Source organism: Notolepis coatsorum (genome assembly GCF_963971535.1).
Source record: "Notolepis coatsorum genome assembly, contig: SUPER_15_unloc_1, whole genome shotgun sequence".
NCBI classification, from domain to species: domain Eukaryota; kingdom Metazoa; phylum Chordata; class Actinopteri; order Aulopiformes; family Paralepididae; genus Notolepis; species Notolepis coatsorum.
Genome location: NW_028174866.1, coordinates 2,871,375 through 2,897,068, shown reverse-complemented (window position 1 = coordinate 2,897,068; position 25,694 = coordinate 2,871,375). Strand labels below are relative to the sequence as shown.

The following is a 25,694-nucleotide window of genomic DNA, read 5'->3' as shown; positions in this document are numbered from 1 at the left end:
TGTTGTTCAGCCTCCTATCTCATCAGTCATGTTGTTCAGCCTCCTCTCTCATCAGTCATGTTGTTCAGCCTCCTCTCTCATCAGTCATGTTGTTCAGCCTCCTCTCTCATCAGTCATGTTGTTCAGCCTCCTCTCTCATCAGCCACGTTGTTCAGCCTCCTCTCTCATCAGTCATGTTGTTCAGCCTCCTCTCTCATCAGTCACGTTGTTCAGCCTCCTCTCTCTCATCATGTTGTTCAGCCTCCTATCTCATCAGTCATGTTGTTCAGCCTCCTCTCTCATCAGCCACGTTGTTCAGCCTCCTCTCTCATCAGTCATGTTGTTCAGCCTCCTCTCTCATCAGTCACGTTGTTCAGCCTCCTCTCTCTCATCATGTTGTTCAGCCTCCTATCTCATCAGTCATGTTGTTCAGCCTCCTATCTCATCAGCCATGTTGTTCAGCCTCCTATCTCATCAGCCACGTTGTTCAGCCTCCTCTCTCATCAGTCATGTTGTTCAGCCTCCTCTCTCATCAGTCACGTTGTTCAGCCTCCTCTCTCTCATCATGTTGTTCAGCCTCCTATCTCATCAGCCATGTTGTTCAGCCTCCTCTCTCATCATGTTGTTCAGCCTCCTCTCTCATCATCATGTTGTTCAGCCTCCTCTCTCATCATGTTGTTCAGCCTCCTCTCTCATCATGTTGTTCAGCCTCCTCTCTCATCATCATGTTGTTCAGCCTCCTCTCTCATCATGTTGTTCAGCCTCCTCTCTCATCAGTCATGTTGTTCAGCCGCCTATCTCATCAGCCATGTTGTTCAGCCGCCTATCTCATCAGCCACGTTGTTCAGCCTCCTATCTCATCAGCCACGTTGTTCAGCCTCCTATCTCATCAGCCATGTTGTTCAGCCTCCTATCTCATCAGCCATGTTGTTCAGGCTCCTATCTCATCATCATGTTGTTCAGCCTCCTATCTCATCAGCCATGTTGTTCAGCCTCCTATCTCATCAGCCACGTTGTTCAGCCTCCTATCTCATCAGCCATGTTGTTCAGCCTCCTATCTCATCAGCCACGTTGTTCAGCCTCCTATCTCATCAGCCACGTTGTTCAGCCTCCTATCTCATCAGCCATGTTGTTCAGCCTCCTATCTCATCAGCCATGTTGTTCAGCCTCCTATCTCATCAGTCATGTTGTTCAGCCTCCTCTCTCATCAGTCATGTTGTTCAGCCTCCTATCTCATCAGCCACGTTGTTCAGCCTCCTATCTCATCAGCCATGTTGTTCAGCCTCCTATCTCATCAGCCATGTTGTTCAGCCTCCTCTCTCTCATCATGTTGTTCAGCCTCCTCTCTCTCATCAGTCATGTTGTTCAGCCTCCTCTCTCATCAGTCATGTTGTTCAGCCTCCTCTCTCTCATCATGTTGTTCAGCCTCCTCTCTCATCAGCCACGTTGTTCAGCCTCCTCTCTCATCATCATGTTGTTCAGCCTCCTATCTCATCAGCCATGTTGTTCAGCCTCCTCTCTCATCAGCCACGTTGTTCAGCCGCCTATCTCATCAGCCATGTTCTCGCCAAACACAAGAAATCCTTTCAGGACGGCAAAGATATCCAAGGAGTCTTTTCTTTCAGCTGCTGATGAGTTGTTCGGTGATTTTTAACAACAAGACCCATGAAACCATGGAAGCCGCAGGCGTCAGTTATCCAGGAGAACAGTGACACAGATGTGAGGGGATCTCTTGGGCAGCACAACTGAAACAGGACATCAACACCTGTGTGCGTTTTTCTCTTCAGTTTGATTTGTCAACTGACCTTACTGATATAGCACAGCTGAGACCGGGCATGGAAATGGATCTTTTTGTTGTTGTTGAGTATTTCATTTTATATTGAAGTGAAAATAATAGCTGCAGCATGGACTCTTTGTACGTTTCTTTCTCAATATTGAAATATAAAGCAAAGTATTGCACTATGTAGAATATTTGGAATGCAAGTGTCATCAGTATTCAATGTTACTTTTTTATGGTTGTTTGATAATATCAATGTTTATAATACCTTTCTCCCGAGATAGTCAGAACATATTTATTAACAGAGTTAATTATTAACTGAAGTAATCAGGAGTGCTGTCATCTGCATTTTAAAGTTATTTATTATTATTTGATAATATAATATAAACATCAGATTGTCAAGTGTAGTCAGAATTATTCATATTCAATGATTTGCATTATTCTGATTAGCAGCCTATAATAACAACTAAAAGCGGTGGTCATTGTCGCCCTGACTGCTCGGCTGGTGATGGTAGATCTCTCCAGTCTGGGAAAAGGGCAAAGTAGATCAGTGTCCAAACAGACTGTCCACCGCTGCGATAAGGCATTATGCTGGGATCAGACAACACACATCCAGACACATTTAGACACGGTTTTGTTGTGGTCGACACATATCCAGCCCTGTGCCCATAATGTCGGAAATGACGAACAAGCGTCTTTACCCCTTGTAGTGTGACATAATAAAGAACAGTGTTGTCCTTGTAGTGTGACATAATAAAGAACAGTGTTGTCCTTGTAGTGTGACATAATAAAGATCAGTGTTGTCCTTGTAGTGTGACATAATAAAGAACAGTGTTGTCCTTGTAGTGTGACATAATAAAGAACAGTGTCACCTTGTAGTGTGACATAATAAAGAACAGTGTTGTCCTTGTAGTGTGACATAATAAAGAACAGTGTCACCTTGTAGTGTGACATAATAAAGAACAGTGTTGTCCTTGTAGTGTGACATAATAAAGAACAGTGTCACCTTGTAGTGTGACATAATAAAGAACAGTGTTGTCCTTGTAGTGTGACATAATAAAGAACAGTGTCACCTTGTAGTGTGACATAATAAAGAACAGTGTTGTCCTTGTAGTGTGACATAATAAAGAACAGTGTTGTCCTTGTAGTGTGACATAATAAAGAACAGTGTTGTCCTTGTAGTGTGACATAATAAAGAACAGTGTTGTCCTTGTAGTGTGACATAATAAAGAACAGTGTTGTCCTTGTAGTGTGACATAATAAAGAACAGTGTTGTCCTTGTAGTGTGACATAATAAAGAACAGTGTTGTCCTTGTAGTGTGACATAATAAAGAACAGTGTTGTCCTTGTAGTGTGACGTAATAAAGAACAGTGTTGTCCTTGTAGTGTGACATAATAAAGAACAGTGTTGTCCTTGTAGTGTGACATAATAAAGAACAGTGTTGTCCTTGTAGTGTGACATAATAAAGAACAGTGTTGTCCTTGTAGTGTGACATAATAAAGAACAGTGTTGTCCTTGTAGTGTGACATAATAAAGAACAGTGTTGTCCTTGTAGTGTGACATAATAAAGAACAGTGTTGTCCTTGTAGTGTGACATAATAAAGATCAGTGTTGTCCTTGTAGTGTGACATAATAAAGAACAGTGTCACCTTGTAGTGTGACATAATAAAGAACAGTGTTGTCCTTGTAGTGTGACATAATAAAGAACAGTGTTGTCCTTGTAGTGTGACATAATAAAGAACAGTGTCACCTTGTAGTGTGACATAATAAAGAACAGTGTTGTCCTTGTAGTGTGACATAATAAAGAACAGTGTTGTCCTTGTAGTGTGACATAATAAAGAACAGTGTTGTCCTTGTAGTGTGACGTAATAAAGAACAGTGTTGTCCTTGTAGTGTGACGTAATAAAGAACAGTGTTGTCCTTGTAGTGTGACATAATAAAGAACAGTGTCACCTTGTAGTGTGACATAATAAAGAACAGTGTTGTCCTTGTAGTGTGACATAATAAAGAACAGTGTTGTCCTTGTAGTGTGACATAATAAAGAACAGTGTTGTCCTTGTAGTGTGACATAATAAAGAACAGTGTTGTCCTTGTAGTGTGACATAATAAAGAACAGTGTTGTCCTTGTAGTGTGACGTAATAAAGAACAGTGTTGTCCTTGTAGTGTGACGTAATAAAGAACAGTGTTGTCCTTGTAGTGTGACATAATAAAGAACAGTGTCACCTTGTAGTGTGACATAATAAAGAACAGTGTTGTCCTTGTAGTGTGACATAATAAAGATCAGTGTTGTCCTTGTAGTGTGACATAATAAAGAACAGTGTTGTCCTTGTAGTGTGACATAATAAAGAACAGTGTTGTCCTTGTAGTGTGACATAATAAAGAACAGTGTTGTCCTTGTAGTGTGACATAATAAAGAACAGTGTTGTCCTTGTAGTGTGACATAATAAAGAACAGTGTCACCTTGTAGTGTGACATAATAAAGAACAGTGTTGTCCTTGTAGTGTGACATAATAAAGATCAGTGTTGTCCTTGTAGTGTGACATAATAAAGAACAGTGTTGTCCTTGTAGTGACTTAATAAAGAACAGTGTTGTCCTTGTAGTGTGACATAATAAAGAACAGTGTTGTCCTTGTAGTGTGACATAATAAAGAACAGTGTTGTCCTTGTAGTGTGACATAATAAAGAACAGTGTTGTCCTTGTAGTGTGACATAATAAAGAACAGTGTCACCTTGTAGTGTGACATAATAAAGAACAGTGTTGTCCTTGTAGTGTGACATAATAAAGAACAGTGTTGTCCTTGTAGTGTGACATAATAAAGAACAGTGTTGTCCTTGTAGTGTGACATAATAAAGAACAGTGTCACCTTGTAGTGTGACATAATAAAGAACAGTGTTGTCCTTGTAGTGTGACATAATAAAGAACAGTGTTGTCCTTGTAGTGTGACATAATAAAGATCAGTGTTGTCCTTGTAGTGTGACATAATAAAGAACAGTGTTGTCCTTGTAGTGTGACATAATAAAGAACAGTGTTGTCCTTGTAGTGTGACATAATAAAGAACAGTGTTGTCCTTGTAGTGTGACGTAATAAAGAACAGTGTTGTCCTTGTAGTGTGACATAATAAAGAACAGTGTTGTCCTTGTAGTGTGACATAATAAAGAACAGTGTTGTCCTTGTAGTGTGACATAATAAAGATCAGTGTTGTCCTTGTAGTGTGACATAATAAAGAACAGTGTTGTCCTTGTAGTGTGACATAATAAAGTGTTGTCCTTGTAGTGTGACGTAATAAAGAACAGTGTTGTCATTGTAGTGTGACATAATAAAGAACAGTGTTGTCCTTGTAGTGTGACATAATAAATAACAGTGTTGTCCTTGTAGTGTGACATAATAAATAACAGTGTTGTCCTTGTAGTGTGACATAATAAAGTGTTGTACTTGTAGTGTGACATAATAAAGTGTTGTCCTTGTAGTGTGACATAATAAAGAACAGTGTTGTCCTTGTAGTGTGACATAATAAAGAACAGTGTTGTCCTTGTAGTGTGACATAATAAAGAACAGTGTTGTCCTTGTAGTGTGACATAATAAAGAACAGTGTTGTCCTTGTAGTGTGACATAATAAATAACAGTGTTGTCCTTGTAGTGTGACATAATAAAGAACAGTGTTGTCCTTGTAGTGTGACATAATAAAGATCAGTGTTGTCCTTGTAGTGTGACATAATAAAGAACAGTGTTGTCCTTGTAGTGTGACGTAATAAAGAACAGTGTTGTCCTTGTAGTGTGACATAATAAAGAACAGTGTTGTCCTTGTAGTGTGACATAATAAAGAACAGTGTTGTCCTTGTAGTGTGACATAATAAAGAACAGTGTTGTCCTTGTAGTGTGACATAATAAAGAACAGTGTCACCTTGTAGTGTGACATAATAAAGAACAGTGTTGTCCTTGTAGTGTGACATAATAAAGAACAGTGTTGTCCTTGTAGTGTGACATAATAAAGTGTTGTCCTTGTAGTGTGACATAATAAAGAACAGTGTTGTCCTTGTAGTGTGACGTAATAAAGTGTTGTCCTTGTAGTGTGACATAATAAAGAACAGTGTCACCTTGTAGTGTGACATAATAAAGAACAGTGTTGTCCTTGTAGTGTGACATAATAAATAACAGTGTTGTCCTTGTAGTGTGACATAATAAAGAACAGTGTCACCTTGTAGTGTGACATAATAAAGAACAGTGTTGTCCTTGTAGTGTGACATAATAAAGAACAGTGTTGTCCTTGTAGTGTGACATAATAAAGAACAGTGTTGTCCTTGTAGTGTGACATAATAAAGAACAGTGTTGTCCTTGTAGTGTGACATAATAAAGAACAGTGTTGTCCTTGTAGTGTGACATAATAAAGAACAGTGTTGTCCTTGTAGTGTGACATAATAAAGAACAGTGTTGTCCTTGTAGTGTGACATAATAAAGAACAGTGTTGTCCTTGTAGTGTGACATAATAAAGAACAGTGTTGTCCTTGTAGTGAGACATAATAAAGAACAGTGTTGTCCTTGTAGTGTGACATAATAAAGAACAGTGTTGTCCTTGTAGTGTGACATAATAAAGAACAGTGTTGTCCTTGTAGTGTGACATAATAAAGAACAGTGTTGTCCTTGTAGTGTGACATAATAAAGAACAGTGTCACCTTGTAGTGTGACATAATAAAGTGTTGTCCTTGTAGTGTGACATAATAAAGAACAGTGTTGTCCTTGTAGTGTGACATAATAAAGAACAGTGTTGTCCTTGTAGTGTGACATAATAAAGAACAGTGTTGTCCTTGTAGTGTGACATAATAAAGAACAGTGTTGTCCTTGTAGTGACATAATAAAGAACAGTGTTGTCCTTGTAGTGTGACATAATAAAGAACAGTGTTGTCCTTGTAGTGTGACGTAATAAAGAACAGTGTTGTCCTTGTAGTGTGACATAATAAAGATCAGTGTTGTCCTTGTAGTGTGACATAATAAAGAACAGTGTTGTCTTGTAGTGACATAATAAAGAACAGTGTTGTCTCCTTGTAGTGTGACATAATAAAGATCAGTGTTGTCCTTGTAGTGTGACATAATAAAGAACAGTGTTGTCCTTGTAGTGTGACATAATAAAGAACAGTGTCACCTTGTAGTGTGACGTAATAAAGAACAGTGTTGTCCTTGTAGTGTGACGTAATAAAGATCAGTGTTGTCCTTGTAGTGTGACATAATAAAGTGTTGTCCTTGTAGTGTGACATAATAAAGTGTTGTCCTTGTAGTGTGACATAATAAAGAACAGTGTTGTCCTTGTAGTGTGACATAATAAAGAACAGTGTTGTCCTTGTAGTGTGACATAATAAAGAACAGTGTTGTCCTTGTAGTGTGACATAATAAAGAACAGTGTTGTCCTTGTAGTGTGACATAATAAAGAACAGTGTTGTCCTTGTAGTGTGACATAATAAAGATCAGTGTTGTCCTTGTAGTGTGACATAATAAAGAACAGTGTTGTCCTTGTAGTGTGACATAATAAAGAACAGTGTCACCTTGTAGTGTGACATAATAAAGAACAGTGTTGTCCTTGTAGTGTGACGTAATAAAGAACAGTGTTGTCCTTGTAGTGACATAATAAAGTGTTGTCCTTGTAGTGTGACATAATAAAGAACAGTGTTGTCCTTGTAGTGTGATGTAATAAAGTGTTGTCCTTGTAGTGTGACATAATAAAGAACAGTGTCACCTTGTAGTGTGACATAATAAAGTGTTGTCCTTGTAGTGTGACATAATAAAGAACAGTGTTGTCCTTGTAGTGTGACATAATAAAGAACAGTGTTGTCCTTGTAGTGTGACATAATAAAGAACAGTGTTGTCCTTGTAGTGTGACATAATAAAGTGTTGTCCTTGTAGTGTGACATAATAAAGTGTTGTCCTTGTAGTGTGACATAATAAAGAACAGTGTTGTCCTTGTAGTGTGACATAATAAAGAACAGTGTTGTCCTTGTAGTGTGACATAATAAAGAACAGTGTCACCTTGTAGTGTGACATAATAAAGAACAGTGTTGTCCTTGTAGTGTGACATAATAAAGAACAGTGTTGTCCTTGTAGTGTGGCATAATAAAGAACAGTGTTGTCCTTGTAGTGTGACGTAATAAAGTGTTGTCCTTGTAGTGTGACTTAATAAAGAACAGTGTTGTCCTTGTAGTGTGACATAATAAAGAACAGTGTTGTCCTTGTAGTGTGACATAATAAAGAACAGTGTTGTCCTTGTAGTGTGACATAATAAAGAACAGTGTTGTCCTTGTAGTGTGACATAATAAAGAACAGTGTTGTCCTTGTAGTGTGACATAATAAAGAACAGTGTTGTCCTTGTAGTGTGACATAATAAAGAACAGTGTTGTCCTTGTAGTGTGACATAATAAAGAACAGTGTTGTCCTTGTAGTGACATAATAAAGAACAGTGTTGTCCTTGTAGTGTGACATAATAAAGAACAGTGTTGTCCTTGTAGTGTGACATAATAAAGAACAGTGTTGTCCTTGTAGTGTGACATAATAAAGAACAGTGTTGTCCTTGTAGTGTGACATAATAAAGAACAGTGTTGTCCTTGTAGTGACTTAATAAAGAACAGTGTTGTCCTTGTAGTGTGACATAATAAAGAACAGTGTTGTCCTTGTAGTGTGACATAATAAAGAACAGTGTTGTCCTTGTAGTGTGACATAATAAAGAACAGTGTTGTCCTTGTAGTGTGACATAATAAAGAACAGTGTTGTCCTTGTAGTGTGACATAATAAAGAACAGTGTTGTCTCCTTGTAGTGTGACATAATAAAGTGTTGTCCTTGTAGTGTGACATAATAAAGAACAGTGTCACCTTGTAGTGTGACATAATAAAGAACAGTGTTGTCCTTGTAGTGTGACATAATAAAGAACAGTGTTGTCCTTGTAGTGTGACATAATAAAGAACAGTGTTGTCTCCTTGTAGTGTGACATAATAAAGAACAGTGTTGTCCTTGTAGTGTGACATAATAAAGAACAGTGTTGTCCTTGTAGTGTGACATAATAAAGAACAGTGTTGTCCTTGTAGTGTGACATAATAAAGAACAGTGTTGTCCTTGTAGTGTGACATAATAAAGAACAGTGTTGTCCTTGTAGTGTGACATAATAAAGAACAGTGTTGTCCTTGTAGTGTGACATAATAAAGAACAGTGTTGTCCTTGTAGTGAGACATAATAAAGAACAGTGTTGTCCTTGTAGTGTGACGTAATAAAGAACAGTGTTGTCTCCTTGTAGTGTGACATAATAAAGAACAGTGTTGTCCTTGTAGTGTGACATAATAAAGAACAGTGTTGTCCTTGTAGTGAGACATAATAAAGAACAGTGTTGTCCTTGTAGTGTGACGTAATAAAGAACAGTGTTGTCTCCTTGTAGTGTGACATAATAAAGAACAGTGTTGTCCTTGTAGTGTGACATAATAAAGAACAGTGTTGTCCTTGTAGTGAGACATAATAAAGAACAGTGTTGTCCTTGTAGTGTGACGTAATAAAGAACAGTGTTGTCTCCTTGTAGTGTGACATAATAAAGAACAGTGTTGTCCTTGTAGTGTGACATAATAAAGAACAGTGTTGTCCTTGTAGTGTGACATAATAAAGAACAGTGTTGTCCTTGTAGTGTGACATAATAAAGAACAGTGTTGTCCTTGTAGTGTGACATAATAAAGAACAGTGTTGTCCTTGTAGTGTGACATAATAAAGAACAGTGTTGTCCTTGTAGTGAGACATAATAAAGAACAGTGTTGTCCTTGTAGTGTGACGTAATAAAGATCAGTGTTGTCCTTGTAGTGTGACATAATAAAGAACAGTGTCACCTTGTAGTGTGACATAATAAAGAACAGTGTTGTCCTTGTAGTGTGACATAATAAAGTGTTGTCCTTGTAGTGTGACATAATAAAGAACAGTGTTGTCCTTGTAGTGTGACATAATAAAGAACAGTGTTGTCTTGTAGTGACATAATAAAGAACAGTGTCACCTTGTAGTGTGACATAATAAAGAACAGTGTTGTCCTTGTAGTGAGACATAATAAAGAACAGTGTCACCTTGTAGTGTGACATAATAAAGAACAGTGTTGTCCTTGTAGTGTGACATAATAAAGAACAGTGTTGTCCTTGTAGTGTGACATAATAAAGAACAGTGTCACCTTGTAGTGTGACATAATAAAGTGTTGTCCTTGTAGTGTGACATAATAAAGAACAGTGTTGTCCTTGTAGTGTGACATAATAAAGAACAGTGTTGTCCTTGTAGTGTGACATAATAAAGAACAGTGTTGTCTCCTTGTAGTGTGACATAATAAAGAACAGTGTTGTCCTTGTAGTGTGACATAATAAAGAACAGTGTTGTCCTTGTAGTGTGACATAATAAAGAACAGTGTTGTCTCCTTGTAGTGTGACATAATAAAGAACAGTGTTGTCCTTGTAGTGTGACATAATAAAGAACAGTGTTGTACTTGTAGTGTGACATAATAAAGAACAGTGTTGTCCTTGTAGTGTGACGTAATAAAGAACAGTGTTGTCCTCGTAGTGTGACATAATAAAGAACAGTGTTGTCCTTGTAGTGTGACATAATAAAGAACAGTGTTGTCCTTGTAGTGTGACATAATAAAGATCAGTGTCACCTTGTAGTGTGACATAATAAAGATCAGTGTTGTCCTTGTAGTGTGACATAATAAAGAACAGTGTTGTCCTTGTAGTGTGACATAATAAAGAACAGTGTTGTCCTTGTAGTGTGACATAATAAAGAACAGTGTTGTCCTTGTAGTGTGACATAATAAAGAACAGTGTTGTCCTTGTAGTGTGACATAATAAAGAACAGTGTTGTCCTTGTAGTGTGACATAATAAAGAACAGTGTTGTCCTTGTAGTGTGACATAATAAAGAACAGTGTTGTCCTTGTAGTGTGACATAATAAAGAACAGTGTTGTCCTTGTAGTGTGACATAATAAAGAACAGTGTTGTCCTTGTAGTGTGACATAATAAAGAACAGTGTTGTCTTGTAGTGTGACATAATAAAGAACAGTGTTGTCTTGTAGTGACATAATAAAGAACAGTGTTGTCCTTGTAGTGTGACATAATAAAGAACAGTGTCACCTTGTAGTGTGACATAATAAAGTGTTGTCCTTGTAGTGTGACATAATAAAGAACAGTGTTGTCTTGTAGTGACATAATAAAGAACAGTGTCACCTTGTAGTGTGACATAATAAAGAACAGTGTTGTCCTTGTAGTGTGACATAATAAAGAACAGTGTTGTCCTTGTAGTGTGACATAATAAAGAACAGTGTCACCTTGTAGTGTGACATAATAAAGTGTTGTCCTTGTAGTGTGACATAATAAAGAACAGTGTTGTCTTGTAATGTGACATAATAAAGAACAGTGTTGTCCTTGTAGTGTGACATAATAAAGAACAGTGTTGTCCTTGTAGTGTGACGTAATAAAGAACAGTGTTGTCCTTGTAGTGTGACATAATAAAGAACAGTGTTGTCCTTGTAGTGTGACATAATAAAGAACAGTGTTGTCCTTGTAGTGTGACATAATAAAGAACAGTGTCACCTTGTAGTGTGACATAATAAAGAACAGTGTTGTCCTTGTAGTGTGACGTAATAAAGTGTTGTCCTTGTAGTGTGACGTAATAAAGAACAGTGTTGTCCTTGTAATGTGACATAATAAAGAACAGTGTTGTCCTTGTAGTGTGACGTAATAAAGAACAGTGTTGTCCTTGTAGTGTGACATAATAAAGTGTTGTCCTTGTAGTGTGACATAATAAAGAACAGTGTTGTCCTTGTAGTGTGACATAATAAAGAACAGTGTTGTCCTTGTAGTGTGACATAATAAAGAACAGTGTTGTCCTTGTAGTGTGACGTAATAAAGAACAGTGTCACCTTGTAGTGTGACATAATAAAGAACAGTGTTGTCCTTGTAGTGTGACATAATAAAGTGTTGTCCTTGTAGTGTGACATAATAAAGTGTTGTCCTTGTAGTGTGACATAATAAAGAACAGTGTTGTCCTTGTAGTGTGACATAATAAAGAACAGTGTCACCTTGTAGTGTGACATAATAAAGAACAGTGTTGTCCTTGTAGTGTGACATAATAAAGAACAGTGTCACCTTGTAGTGTGACATAATAAAGAACAGTGTTGTCCTTGTAGTGTGACGTAATAAAGTGTTGTCCTTGTAGTGTGACATAATAAAGAACAGTGTTGTCCTTGTAGTGTGACATAATAAAGAACAGTGTCACCTTGTAGTGTGACATAATAAAGAACAGTGTTGTCCTTGTAGTGTGACATAATAAAGTGTTGTCCTTGTAGTGTGACATAATAAAGAACAGTGTTGTCCTTGTAGTGTGACATAATAAAGAACAGTGTCACCTTGTAGTGTGACATAATAAAAAACAGTGTTGTCCTTGTAGTGTGACATAATAAAGAACAGTGTCACCTTGTAGTGTGACATAATAAAGAACAGTGTTGTCCTTGTAGTGTGACGTAATAAAGAACAGTGTTGTCCTTGTAGTGTGACATAATAAAGAACAGTGTTGTCCTTGTAGTGTGACATAATAAAGTGTTGTCCTTGTAGTGTGACATAATAAAGAACAGTGTCACCTTGTAGTGTGACATAATAAAGAACAGTGTTGTCCTTGTAGTGTGACATAATAAAGAACAGTGTTGTCCTTGTAGTGTGACATAATAAAGAACAGTGTTGTCCTTGTAGTGAGACATAATAAAGAACAGTGTTGTCCTTGTAGTGAGACATAATAAAGAACAGTGTCACCTTGTAGTGTGACATAATAAAGAACAGTGTCACCTTGTAGTGTGACATAATAAAGAACAGTGTCACCTTGTAGTGTGACGTAATAAAGAACAGTGTTGTCCTTGTAGTGTGACATAATAAAGAACAGTGTTGTCCTTGTAGTGTGACGTAATAAAGAACAGTGTTGTCCTTGTAGTGTGACATAATAAAGAACAGTGTTGTCCTTGTAGTGTGACATAATAAAGAACAGTGTTGTCCTTGTAGTGTGACATAATAAAGAACAGTGTTGTCCTTGTAGTGTGACATAATAAAGAACAGTGTGTCCTTGTAGTGTGACATAATAAAGAACAGTGTTGTCCTTGTAGTGTGACATAATAAAGATCAGTGTTGTCCTTGTAGTGTGACATAATAAAGTGTTGTCCTTGTAGTGTGACATAATAAAGTGTTGTCCTTGTAGTGTGACATAATAAAGAACAGTGTTGTCCTTGTAGTGTGACATAATAAAGAACAGTGTTGTCCTTGTAGTGTGACGTAATAAAGAACAGTGTTGTCCTTGTAGTGTGACATAATAAAGAACAGTGTTGTCCTTGTAGTGTGACATAATAAAGAACAGTGTTGTCCTTGTAGTGTGACATAATAAAGAACAGTGTTGTCCTTGTAGTGAGACATAATAAAGAACAGTGTCACCTTGTAGTGTGACATAATAAAGAACAGTGTTGTCCTTGTAGTGTGACATAATAAAGTGTTGTCCTTGTAGTGTGACATAATAAAGTGTTGTCCTTGTAGTGTGACATAATAAAGAACAGTGTTGTCCTTGTAGTGTGACATAATACAGAACAGTGTTGTCCTTGTAGTGTGACATAATAAAGAACAGTGTTGTCCTTGTAGTGTGACATAATAAAGAACAGTGTTGTCCTTGTAGTGTGACATAATAAAGTGTTGTCCTTGTAGTGTGACATAATAAAGTGTTGTCCTTGTAGTGTGACATAATAAAGAACAGTGTCACCTTGTAGTGTGATATAATAAAGAACAGTGTTGTCCTTGTAGTGTGACATAATAAAGAACAGTGTTGTCCTTGTAGTGTGACATAATAAAGAACAGTGTTGTCCTTGTAGTGTGACATAATAAAGAACAGTGTTGTCCTTGTAGTGTGACATAATAAAGAACAGTGTTGTCCTTGTAGTGTGACATAATAAAGAACAGTGTCACCTTGTAGTGTGACATAATAAAGAACAGTGTTGTCTCCTTGTAGTGTGACATAATAAAGATCAGTGTTGTCCTTGTAGTGTGACATAATAAAGAACAGTGTTGTCCTTGTAGTGTGACATAATAAAGAACAGTGTTGTCCTTGTAGTGTGACATAATAAAGAACAGTGTTGTCCTTGTAGTGTGACATAATAAAGAACAGTGTTGTCCTTGTAGTGTGACATAATAAAGAACAGTGTTGTCCTTGTAGTGTGACATAATAAAGAACAGTGTTGTCCTTGTAGTGTGACATAATAAAGAACAGTGTTGTCCTTGTAGTGTGACATAATAAAGAACAGTGTTGTCCTTGTAGTGTGACATAATAAAGAACAGTGTTGTCCTTGTAGTCTGATATAATCAAATAACAGCGGCATGGTGGTGTAGTGGTTAACACTGTCGCCTCACAGCAAGACGGTCCTGGGTTAGATTCCCGCTCAGGGACCAGGTTGCCAGGTTGCCAGGTACCCAGGTGGGGTATCTCCCGGGCCTTTCTGTGTGGAGTTTGCATGTTCTCCCCCTCTGTGCTTGCAAGGGTTTCCCCTCGAGAATATAAACCCAATGGAAAAACATGCAGAACATATCTTTGGCGAAGACGGACAGGAGCACTTGGATTGGTAGGCTGCATGCAGTCGCAGACTGGGACCATAATTTTACTCAGGCAGGCCAGGCCTGGCCGCGTCTATATTAATCCCAGCCGAAGAGTGCAAGAGCGCTTCCGCATTCTTCGCCGCGCATGCGCATGAGGTCCTTGCTTAGTTCAGACGCCCCATTCAACACTGTTAATCACAAACTCGAAACTCCGTTAAGCTCCAGAGAGAGAGGCTGAAAACCCACAGTTCTTGCCCGACGGATGGGAGCCGAACCGCGGATCCGAGTTTTCTGATGAATAGCCCCAAAACATGGATGTCGCGAACAGCGCCGGCTTCGCTGACCAGAGCTCTCTCAGATTCAAAGTTTTAATTGCAGCCTGGAACATACATGTTTCGGAACCAATGTGTAACTAGACAGTTACAATATAACATTTATATTAATTAACCCAGTTAATGCCTTAAGAGAAAGAGTCTGGTGGTCAATTACTACGGAAATGTTGTGTCTTACTAATAATAACTAATTCCTTGGTCAATAGAAGTCTCTGTGATACTTTCTGAATATGATTTGGGAATGGGCAGGGTTATAATAGAAGAAAGACAGTGTAAACAATGTATGTTCCAGGCTGCAATTAAAACTTTGAATCTGAGAGAGCTCTGGTCAGCGAAGCCGGCGCCGTTCGCGACATCCATGTTTTGGGGCTATTCATCAGAAAACTCGGATCCGCGATTCGGCTCCCATCCGTCGGGCAAGAACTGTGGGTTTTCAGCCTCTCTCTCTGGAGCTTAACGGAGTTTCGAGTTTGTGATTAACAGTGTTGAATGGGGCGTCTGAACTAAGCAAGGACCTCATGCGCATGCGCGGCGAAGAATGCGGAAGCGCTCTTGCACTCTTCGGCTGGGATTAATATAGACGCGGCCAGGCCCATACCCCCCCCCCCCCCCCCCCGGGGAAAAACTGCGTTTTGTATCTCTTTTTTTATTTAACCTTTATTTAACCAGGAAGTCCCATTGAGATACAAGATCTCTTTTGCAAGGGAGACCTAGCCAAGATGACAGCAATAACATTAGCAATATATCAGTATAAATACGACCTGGCTTCAGCACCATGGACAGCAACGCTGTCACAAAACGGACCATACAAGTTGTATACACTACACCAAAGTGTAGAATAACTACTTTCCAAATAATGGATTGTCCAAATGTCGGGTTATAATACGAAAGTGTCCTTTATAGAAGTTTACCGGTGCAGTTACATTACCTTTCTCTACTTCACTGGCGCTGCTGCCATCAGTTCAACATAATGACGCGCTCCTTACATCTCGCGGCTTCAATATCAGCATCCAAATCATCCATCAGACTTATAGCTGTTCACGGTCAGGTTCCAATAAACAGTCTTCTTTAACTCCAAGCAGTACATCCAATAAAGTGATCAAGTGATATCCGGAGTTTCCACGTCAATTTCAACGCCCATCAGATTCAAAACTCGCGTAATAACACCTCTGATTGCGCCCCGCTTTCGTCTCATTCTTTAAATTTTTGTCCGACGTTCGTCTTCACCCATTCTAGAGATATCCAAAACGTTCATATCTCCCGGGTTTCGGCAGTTGATCTCATCATGATTTAAATTAATAGGCTTGTTTGAGATTGGCGACTGGCGAGGTCTGCGCAGGCGCACTGCATCGCGCTGGGTTATGAATAACAAGTTAACTCATTCCTGCCTGAACTTATATATGCGCAAATAGAAACATATATACCGACCTGGCCTGCTTCGGAGTTCAGTGGCCTGACTGCGGGCAACAAAATAATATAATATACAAATAAATTAAATAAAAAAACATTGCCAGTTTGACAGGGCCAGGCCATGCCAGTCTGCCAGGCCACCGGGAATACTCCCGGTGCGCCCGTTGGCCAGTCCGCTGGTGGCTGCATGACTACATTGTCAATGTGTGCAATGATTAAAGACTTTTTCAAAGTCCAGTTTAATCTTAATCTTAATCTTTAAGAACAGCTATGTGGCATCTGGGACGCCCTGATGAAAAATCTAGAATGTTAAAAGTGATTTTTTTTTCTTGTAGTGCGACAATTTATTAACATGTTCTTTGACTTTGGATCGAAATGAGAAGTCCAAACCAAACCCCTCCGCTCCAATTAGAGTGTCCACATCATATTACTCATTCAAGTGCAGGGTTAAGGAATGGCTCAACGAAAACCAGCATTGTCAACACTGAGGTGTGTGTGTGTGTGTGTGTGTGTGTGTGTGTGTGTGTGTGTGTGTGTGTGTGTGTGTGTGTGTGTGTGTGTGTGTGTGTGTGTGTGTGTGTGTGTGTGGATATGGTGCGTTTGTCTATGCCTGGGTCTTCTAATGTGTCATGATGTGCTCTGTCCTTGTGTCCATGACTGTATTGTGCCCTGTATCCCTACTATGTCTATGTGCTTTTATTTGTGTTTTTATTCTAATGTTATTTATCTTGATTTTCTTTGTTTTTATTGATAAGCCTTTTTCACACAGGATTTTAGCCCGTACCTTCTGGCAGGGCGACTGCCGATCGAAATGAGCCTTTTGGCAAAAATTGGGTGCATTTACATTTCTACATTATTTTATTAATGTACGCCGTCCGCCTTGAACAAATAAAGTAAACCTAAACCTAACCCCTGATCCCTGCTGAGCCTCACGGTGACTTCTCTGGGACCAACGCACCCTGTCTCCCCCCGGGCCAAGACACAGACTTTACCACGCTATGATAACCTAATCTGACACATCACAAAAGACTAAAATTATATTTATTATTTTATATATGATGTGTAATCTGGTCCCGACATTAGAGGACCAGTGGCTCAAGCCTTGCGTGACATTGCCAGGTGCGGTGGTCCGACCACACGGTGACGAGGTACGGTGACGCCCCCTGCAGGTTGGACCACACGGTGACGAGGTACGGTGACGCCCCCTGCAGGTTGGACCACACGGTGACGAGGTACGGTGACGCCCCCTGCAGGTTGGACCACACGGTGACGAGGTACGGTGACGCCCCCTGCAGGTTGGACCACACGGTGACGAGGTACGGTGACGCCCCCTGCAGGTTGGACCACACGGTGACGAGGTACGGTGACGCCCCCTGCAGGTTGGACCACACGGTGACGAGGTACGGTGACGCCCCCTGCAGGTTGGACCACACGGTGACGAGGACCGGTGACGCCCCCTGCAGGTTGGACCACACGGTGACGAGGTACGGTGACGCCCCCTGCAGGTTGGACCACACGGTGACGAGGTACGGTGACGCCCCCTGCAGGTTGGACCACACGGTGACGAGGTACGGTGACGCCCCCTGCAGGTTGGACCACACGGTGACAAGGTACGGTGACGCCCCCTGCAGGTTGGACCACACGGTGACAAGGAACGGTGACGCCCCCTGCAGGTTGGACCACACGGTGACGAGGACCGGTGACGCCCCCTGCAGGTTGGACCACACGGTGACGAGGAACGGTGACGCCCCCTGCAGGTTGGACCACACGGTGACGAGGAACGGTGACGCCCCCTGCAGGTTGGACCACACGGTGACGAGGACCGGTGACGCCCCCTGCAGGTTGGACCGGCGGCCACCTGCCCTGTGTGACGCCGCCGCTACCATTAACCTTTACATCAAAACCAACACGTAATGCTAAAAACAAGGTTTCCCTGGCAACACACGCTATAATGCCATGACATTTACCATGAAAATGTAATCTCCGGAATGGCTGCCTCTGAAGTCACGCTTATTTTAAATGGAAGGGGGAAGTGTGGCCATCTGATTAAGTGACATTAAGAGAGATGGATCACCCCGGCCTCCCCCCCCCCCCCCCCCCCCCCCCCCCCGGCCTCCCCCCCGAGCCCCGGCCCGGCTCGGCACCTGCAGCTCAGTCCCACACGACACATGTTTAACAGAGCAGTGCGATCAGATTGTACCGATAAAACCGTCTTGTGATATTTCGAACACGGAAACAGTAATTACATCATGTAACCATTATTTAATAATACCTTTGCATGTATATAAAGATGTCGAGATGTCGTTATTTAAAAGTTAGCAAAATATTAGTTTGCCCCAGGTAGCCAGAGTGGACAAATAATAAGCGTTTAACCCTTTCACTACCACACTACAGAAGGTTAACCGTCTGTAGTGTGGTACTGTAGTGAAAGGGTTAACCTAGAAGAACAACTCCAGTTCACTGGTATTCTTGCTTCTTTGAAAGATTTTTTTTTTTTTTTACAAAAGCATCCAACCCAAGGTGCGGGACAGATAAACGCTAGATACATTTATAAAATAGAATCCATACAATAGATAATGCTCTCATAACCATTTATTACCACCAAATAAATGTTCATGGGAGCATCATATAGTCCGTTCTGGGACGCTGGGACTAACCGAGGTGTCGTGGGCCTAACTTGACAGAACACCAGTGAAGGGGGGTGCTGCCCACTTGATAACCCTGGTGACATGCTGGCCCTCGCTGCCTGGCCATTGGGTTTCTTCATTGAGCACATGGTATCCTCATCATTAGGGCACAAGTATCTTGAGTTTTATCATCAAACAGTTCTACGTGGCCGGTGCCCTCCTCACCTCCTCCTTCTCTGCACTCTGCAGGTCTCTCCACTCCTCCGTCACGTGGCTGAAGTCCACCTTGTTCATGGGCACCTTGATGTCGCCGATGGCGTCGTGTTTGGAGAAGCGGTCGAAGTCGTACACCGTCATGATCAGCGTCTTGCCTCCCAGCTCCACGTAGGGCACCTGCAGAGGGTCAGGGTCAGAGGTCAATAACACAAGATGATGTCAGTAACACAAGATGAGGTCAGTAACACAAGATGAGGTCACTAACACAAGATGAGGTCAGTAACACAAGATGAGGTCACTAACACAAGATGAGGTCACTAACACAAGATGAGGTCACTAACACAAGATGAGGTCAGTAACACAAGATGAGGTCACTAACACAAGATGAGGTCACTAACACAAGATGAGGTCACTAACACAAGATGAGGTCACTAACACAAGATGAGGTCACTAACAGGCCTCTCTCTCCCCTGAGCCTCTCTCAATTCAATTCAATTCAATTCAAAAAGCTTTATTGGCATGAAATTTCACAAATGTTGCCAAAGCACAATTATGACATAAACAGCAAACAACATTATACAATACAACAACAATATCAACAGAACAAGATCAAAGAAATAAAGGAGATGGTGCGGTGAATAAAACATGGTACATATATATATATATAGTATATGTGTCCTACTGGTTGTCCCTTTTCTTGTGACATGAATTGACATATTTTGCAGCTAAAACTGCACATTCTTTCTGTTCCCCCAGGAGGAATGGCAATTTCTGCACTTCTGTCATACTTTGGAATTCTGGGGAAATTATTTCAATTTTTGGAAAGAATTCCTCCCTAATATTTCTGTAATTTTCACATTGTGTTAGGAAGTGTAGTTCTGTCTCTATGGCTCCATCATCACAAAGACAGCACAACCTCTCCTCTCTGGGCAGCCAGGTCTGTCTGTGTCTGCCCTTCTCTATCGCCAAACCATGGTCACCTTCTCTCTCTCTCTCTCTCTCTCCTCCTCTCCTCTCTTCTCCTCTCCTCTCTGGGCAGCCAGGTCTGTCTGTGTCTGCCCTTCTCTATCGCCAGACCATGGTCACTCAGTCTGTACTTTGTCAGAGTCTTTCTTAGATTCTTATCAGTTACTGTGCTGAGGTAGTCTGCCACAGTATACTGTCTGTTTAGGGCCAAATATGTTTCTAATTTGTGTTGTGATTGTGTGAGTTGATTCCAATACGTAATTCAATAATTTCATTATGAGTTGACAAAAGGGGCTCCTTTTCTCTCTCTCTGAGCCTCTCTCTCTCTCTGAGCCTCTCTCTCTCTCTGAGCCTCTCTCTCTCTCTGAGCCTCTCTCTCTCCCTGAGCCTCTCTCTCTCTCTGAGCCTCTCTCTCTCTCTGAGCCTCTCTCTCTCTCTGAGCCTCTCTCTCTCTCTGAGCCTCTCTCTCTCTGAGCCTCTCTCTCTCTCTGAGCCTCTCTCTCTCTCTGAGCCTCTCTCTCTCTCTGAGCCTCTCTCTCTCTCTGAGCCTCTCTCTCTCTGAGCCTCTCTCTCTCTCTGAGCCTCTCTCTCCCTCTGAGCCTCTCTCTCTCTCTGAGCCTCTCTCTCTCTCTGAGCCTCTCTCTCCCTCTGAGCCTCTCTCTCTCTCTGAGCCTCTCTCTCTCTCTGAGCCTCTCTCTCTCTCTGAGCCTCTCTCTCTCTCTGAGCCTCTCTCTCTCTGAGCCTCTCTCTCTCTCTGAGCCTCTCTCTCTCTCTCTCTGAGCCTCTCTCTCTCTCTGAGCCTCTCTCTCTGAGCCTCTCTCTCTCTGAGCCTCTCTCTCTCTGAGCCTCTCTCTCTCTCTGAGCCTCTCTCTCTCTCTGAGCCTCTCTCTCTCTCTGAGCCTCTCTCTCTCTCTGAGCCTCTCTCTCTCTCTGAGCCTCTCTCTCTCTCTGAGCCTCTCTCTCTCTCTGAGCCTCTCTCTCTCTCTCTCTGAGCCTCTCTCTCTCTGAGCCTCTCTCTCTCTCTGAGCCTCTCTCTCTCTCTGAGCCTCTCTCTCTCTCTGAGCCTCTCTCTCTCTCTGAGCCTCTCTCTCTCTGAGCCTCTCTCTCTCTCTGACCTCTCTCTCTCTCTGAGCCTCTCTCTCTGAGCCTCTCTCTCTCTGAGCCTCTCTCTCTCTGAGCCTCTCTCTCTCCCTGAGCCTCTCTCTCTCTCTGAGCCTCTCTCTCTCTCTGAGCCTCTCTCTCTCTCTGAGCCTCTCTCTCTCTGAGCCTCTCTCTCTCTGAGCCTCTCTCTCTCTGAGCCTCTCTCTCTCTGAGCCTCTCTCTCTCTCTGAGCCTCTCTCTCTCCCTGAGCCTCTCTCTCTCTCTGAGCCTCTCTCTTCTCTTGTCTCCTCCTGAGCCTCTCTCTCTCTGAGCCTCTCTCTCTCTCTGAGCCTCTCTCTCTCTCTGAGCCTCTCTCTCTCTGAGCCTCTCTCTCTCTCTGAGCCTCTCTCTCTCTCTGAGCCTCTCTCTCTCTGAGCCTCTCTCTCTCTGAGCCTCTCTCTCTCTCTGAGCCTCTCTCTCTCTCTGAGCCTCTCTCTCTCTCTGAGCCTCTCTCTCTCTGAGCCTCTCTCTCTCTCTGAGCCTCTCTCTCTCTCTGAGCCTCTCTCTCTCTCTGAGCCTCTCTCTCTCTCTGAGCCTCTCTCTCTCCCTGAGCCTCTCTCTCTCTCTGAGCCTCTCTCTCTCTCTGAGCCTCTCTCTCTCTCTGAGCCTCTCTCTCTCCCTGAGCCTCTCTTCTCCCTTGGCTCTCTGAGCCTCTCTCTCTCTCTGAGCCTCTCTCTCTCCTGAGCCTCTCTCGTCTCTCTGAGCCTCTCTCTCTCTCTGAGCCTCTCTCTCTCTGAGCCTCTCTCTCTCTCTGAGCCTCTCTCTCTCTGAGCCTCTCTCTCTCTCTGAGCCTCTCTCTCTCTCTGAGCCTCTCTCTCTCTGAGCCTCTCTCTCTCTCTGAGCCTCTCTCTCTCTCTCTCTGAGCCTCTCTCTCTCTCTGAGCCTCTCTCTCTCTCTGAGCCTCTCTCTCTCTGAGCCTCTCTCTCTCTGAGCCTCTCTCTCGCTGAGCCTCTCTCTCTCTCTGAGCCTCTCTCTCTCTGAGCCTCTCTCTCTCTCTGAGCCTCTCTCTCTCTCTGAGCCTCTCTCTCTCTGAGCCTCTCTCTCTCTGAGCCTCTCTCTCTCTGAGCCTCTCTCTCTCTGAGCCTCTCTCTCTCTGGCCTCTCTCTCTGAGCCTCTCTCTCTCTCTGAGCCTCTCTCTCTCTCTGAGCCTCTCTCTCTCTCTGAGCCTCTCTCTCTCTGAGCCTCTCTCTCTCTCTGAGCCTCTCTCTCTCTTGAGCCTCTCTCTCTCTCTGAGCCTCTCTTCTCTCTCTCTCTGAGCCTCTCTCTCTCTCTGAGCCTCTCTCTCTCTCTGAGCCTCTCTCTCTCTCTGAGCCTCTCTCTCTCTGAGCCTCTCTCTCTCTCTCTGAGCCTCTCTCTCCCTGAGCCTCTCTCTCTCTGAGCCTCTCTCTCTCTCTGAGCCTCTCTCTCTCTCTGAGCCTCTCTCTCTCTCTGAGCCTCTCTCTCTCCCTGAGCCTCTCTCTCTCTGAGCCTCTCTCTCTCTGAGCCTCTCTCTCTCTGAGCCTCTCTCTCTCTCTGAGCCTCTCTCTCTCTCTGAGCCTCTCTCTCTCTCTGAGCCTCTCTCTCTCTCTGAGCCTCTCTCTCTCTGAGCCTCTCTCTCTCTGAGCCTCTCTCTCTCTGAGCCTCTCTCTCTCTCTGAGCCTCTCTCTCTCTGAGCCTCTCTCTCTCTCTGAGCCTCTCTCTCTCTGAGCCTCTCTCTCTCTCTGAGCCTCTCTCTCTCTGAGCCTCTCTCTCTCTGAGCCTCTCTCTCTCTCTGAGCCTCTCTCTCTCTCTCTGAGCCTCTCTCTCTCTCTGAGCCTCTCTCTCTCTGAGCCTCTCTCTCTCTCTGAGCCTCTCTCTCTCTCTGAGCCTCTCTCTCTCTCTGAGCCTCTTCTCTCTCTCTGAGCCTCTCTCTCTCTGAGCCTCTCTCTCTCTGAGCCTCTCTCTCTCTCTGAGCCTCTCTCTCTCTCTGAGCCTCTCTCTCTCTGAGCCTCTCTCTCTCTCTGAGCCTCTCTCTCTCTGAGCCTCTCTCTCTCTCTGAGCTCTCTCTCTCTCTCTCTCTGAGCCTCTCTCTCTCTCTGAGCCTCTCTCTCTCTGAGCCTCTCTCTCTCTCTGAGCCTCTCTCTCTCTGAGCCTCTCTCTCTCCTGAGCCTCTCTCTCTCTCTGAGCCTCTCTCTCTCTCTGAGCCTCTCTCTCTCTGAGCCTCTCTCTCTCTCTGAGCCTCTCTCTCTCTCTGAGCCTCTCTCTCTCTGAGCCTCTCTCTCTCTCTGAGCCTCTCTCTCTCTGAGCCTCTCTCTCTCTCTGAGCTCTCTCTCTCTCTGAGCCTCTCTCTCTCTGAGCCTCTCTCTCTCTGAGCCTCTCTCTCTCTGAGCCTCTCTCTCTCTCTGAGCCTCTCTCTCTCTCTGAGCCTCTCTCTCTCTGAGCCTCTCTCTCTCTGAGCCTCTCTCTCTCTCTGAGCCTCTCTCTCTCTCTCTGAGCCTCTCTCTCTCTCTGAGCCTCTCTCTCTCCTGAGCCTCTCTCTCTCTGAGCCTCTCTCTCTCTGAGCCTCTCTCTCTCTCTGAGCCTCTCTCTCTCTCTGAGCCTCTCTCTCTCCTGAGCCTCTCTCTCTCTCTGAGCCTCTCTCTCTCTCTGAGCCTCTCTCTCTCTCTGAGCCTCTCTCTCTCTCTGAGCCTCTCTCTCTCTCTCTCTCTCTCTGAGCCTCTCTCTCTCTGAGCCTCTCTCTCTCTCTGAGCCTCTCTCTCTCTGAGCCTCTCTCTCTCTGAGCCTCTCTCTCTCTGAGCCTCTCTCTCTCTCTGAGCCTCTCTCTCTCTGAGCCTCTCTCTCTCTCTGAGCCTCTCTCTCTCTCTGAGCCTCTCTCTCTCTGAGCCTCTCTCTCTCTCTGAGCCTCTCTCTCTCTGAGCCTCTCTCTCTCTCTGAGCCTCTCTCTCTCTCTGAGCCTCTCTCTCTCTCTGAGCCTCTCTCTCTCTGAGCCTCTCTCTCTCTGAGCCTCTCTCTCTCTCTGAGCCTCTCTCTCTCTGAGCCTCTCTCTCTCTCTGAGCCTCTCTCTCTCTGAGCCTCTCTCTGAGCCTCTTCTCTCTCTGAGCCTCTCTCTCTCTGAGCCTCTCTCTCTCTGAGCCTCTCTCTCTCTGAGCCTCTCTCTCTCTGAGCCTCTCTCTCTCTCTGAGCCTCTCTCTCTCTCTGAGCCTCTCTCTCTCTCTGAGCCTCTCTCTCTCTCTGAGCCTCTCTCTCTGAGCCTCTCTCTCTCTGAGCCTCTCTCTCTCTGAGCCTCTCTCTCTCTCTGAGCCTCTCTCTCTCTCTGAGCCTCTCTCTCTCTCTGAGCCTCTCTCTCTCTGAGCCTCTCTCTCTCTCTGAGCCTCTCTCTCTCTCTGAGCCTCTCTCTCTCTCTGAGCCTCTCTCTCTCTGAGCCTCTCTCTCTCTCTGAGCCTCTCTCTCTCTCTGAGCCTCTCTCTCTCCTGAGCCTCTCTCTCTCTGAGCCTCTCTCTCTCTGAGCCTCTCTCTCTCTCTGAGCCTCTCTCTCTCCTGAGCCTCTCTCTCTCTCTGAGCCTCTGCGGCTCTCTCTCTCTGAGCCTCTCTCTCTCTCTGAGCCTCTCTCTCTCTCTGAGCCTCTCTCTCTCTCTGAGCCTCTCTCTCTCTGAGCCTCTCTCTCTCTGAGCCTCTCTCTCTCTGAGCCTCTCTCTCTCTGAGCCTCTCTCTCTCTGAGCCTCTCTCTCTCTCTGAGCCTCTCTCTCTCTCTGAGCCTCTCTCTCTCTGAGCCTCTCTCTCTCTGAGCCTCTCTCTCTCTCTGAGCCTCTCTCTCTCTCTGAGCCTCTCTCTCTCTGAGCCTCTCTCTCTCTGAGCCTCTCTCTCTCTCTGAGCCTCTCTCTCTCTCTGAGCCTCTCTCTCTCTGAGCCTCTCTCTCTCTCTGAGCCTCTCTCTCTCTCTGAGCCTCTCTCTCTCTGAGCCTCTCTCTCTCTGAGCCTCTCTCTCTCTCTGAGCCTCTCTCTCTCTGAGCCTCTCTCTCTCTCTGAGCCTCTCTCTCTCTCTGAGCCTCTCTCTCTCTGAGCCTCTCTCTCTCTGAGCCTCTCTCTCTCTCTGAGCCTCTCTCTCTCTCTGAGCCTCTCTCTCTCTGCTGCCTCTCTCTCTGAGCCTCTCTCTCTCTCTGAGCCTCTCTCTCTCTCTGAGCCTCTCTCTCTCTGAGCCTCTCTCTCTCTCTGAGCCTCTCTCTCTCTCTGAGCCTCTCTCTCTGAGCCTCTCTCTCTCTCTGAGCCTCTCTCTCTCTCTGAGCCTCTCTCTCCTGAGCCTCTCTCTCTCTCTGAGCCTCTCTCTCTCTCTGAGCCTCTCTCTCTCTGAGCCTCTCTCTCTCTGAGCCTCTCTCTCTCTGAGCCTCTCTCTCTCTCTGAGCCTCTCTCTCTGAGCCTCTCTCTCTCTGAGCCTCTCTCTCTCTCTGAGCCTCTCTCTCTCTGAGCCTCTCTCTCTCTGAGCCTCTCTCTCTCTCTGAGCCTCTCTCTCTCTCTCTGAGCCTCTCTCTCTCTCTCTGAGCCTCTCTCTCTCTGAGCCTCTCTCTCTCTCTGAGCCTCTCTCTCTCTCTGAGCCTCTCTCTCTCTCTGAGCCTCTCTCTCTCTGAGCTCTCTCTCTCTCTGAGCCTCTCTCTCTCTGAGCCTCTCTCTCTCTCTGAGCCTCTCTC

At 43.7% G+C, this 25,694-nt stretch overlaps 1 protein-coding gene across 1 annotated transcript in view; it reads right to left on the bottom strand.

The window, feature by feature from the left end:
• Nucleotides 1–25,694, bottom strand: part of syt1a (synaptotagmin Ia) — a gene marked incomplete at both ends in the record, with an annotated part of 123,613 nt that overhangs the window by 89,658 nt on the left and 8,261 nt on the right. The window contains one exon of the mRNA XM_084338447.1: nt 18,959–19,126. Within this exon, the coding sequence (XP_084194573.1) occupies nt 18,959–19,126 (168 nt within the window). The remainder of the gene's footprint in view (nt 1–18,958; nt 19,127–25,694) is intronic.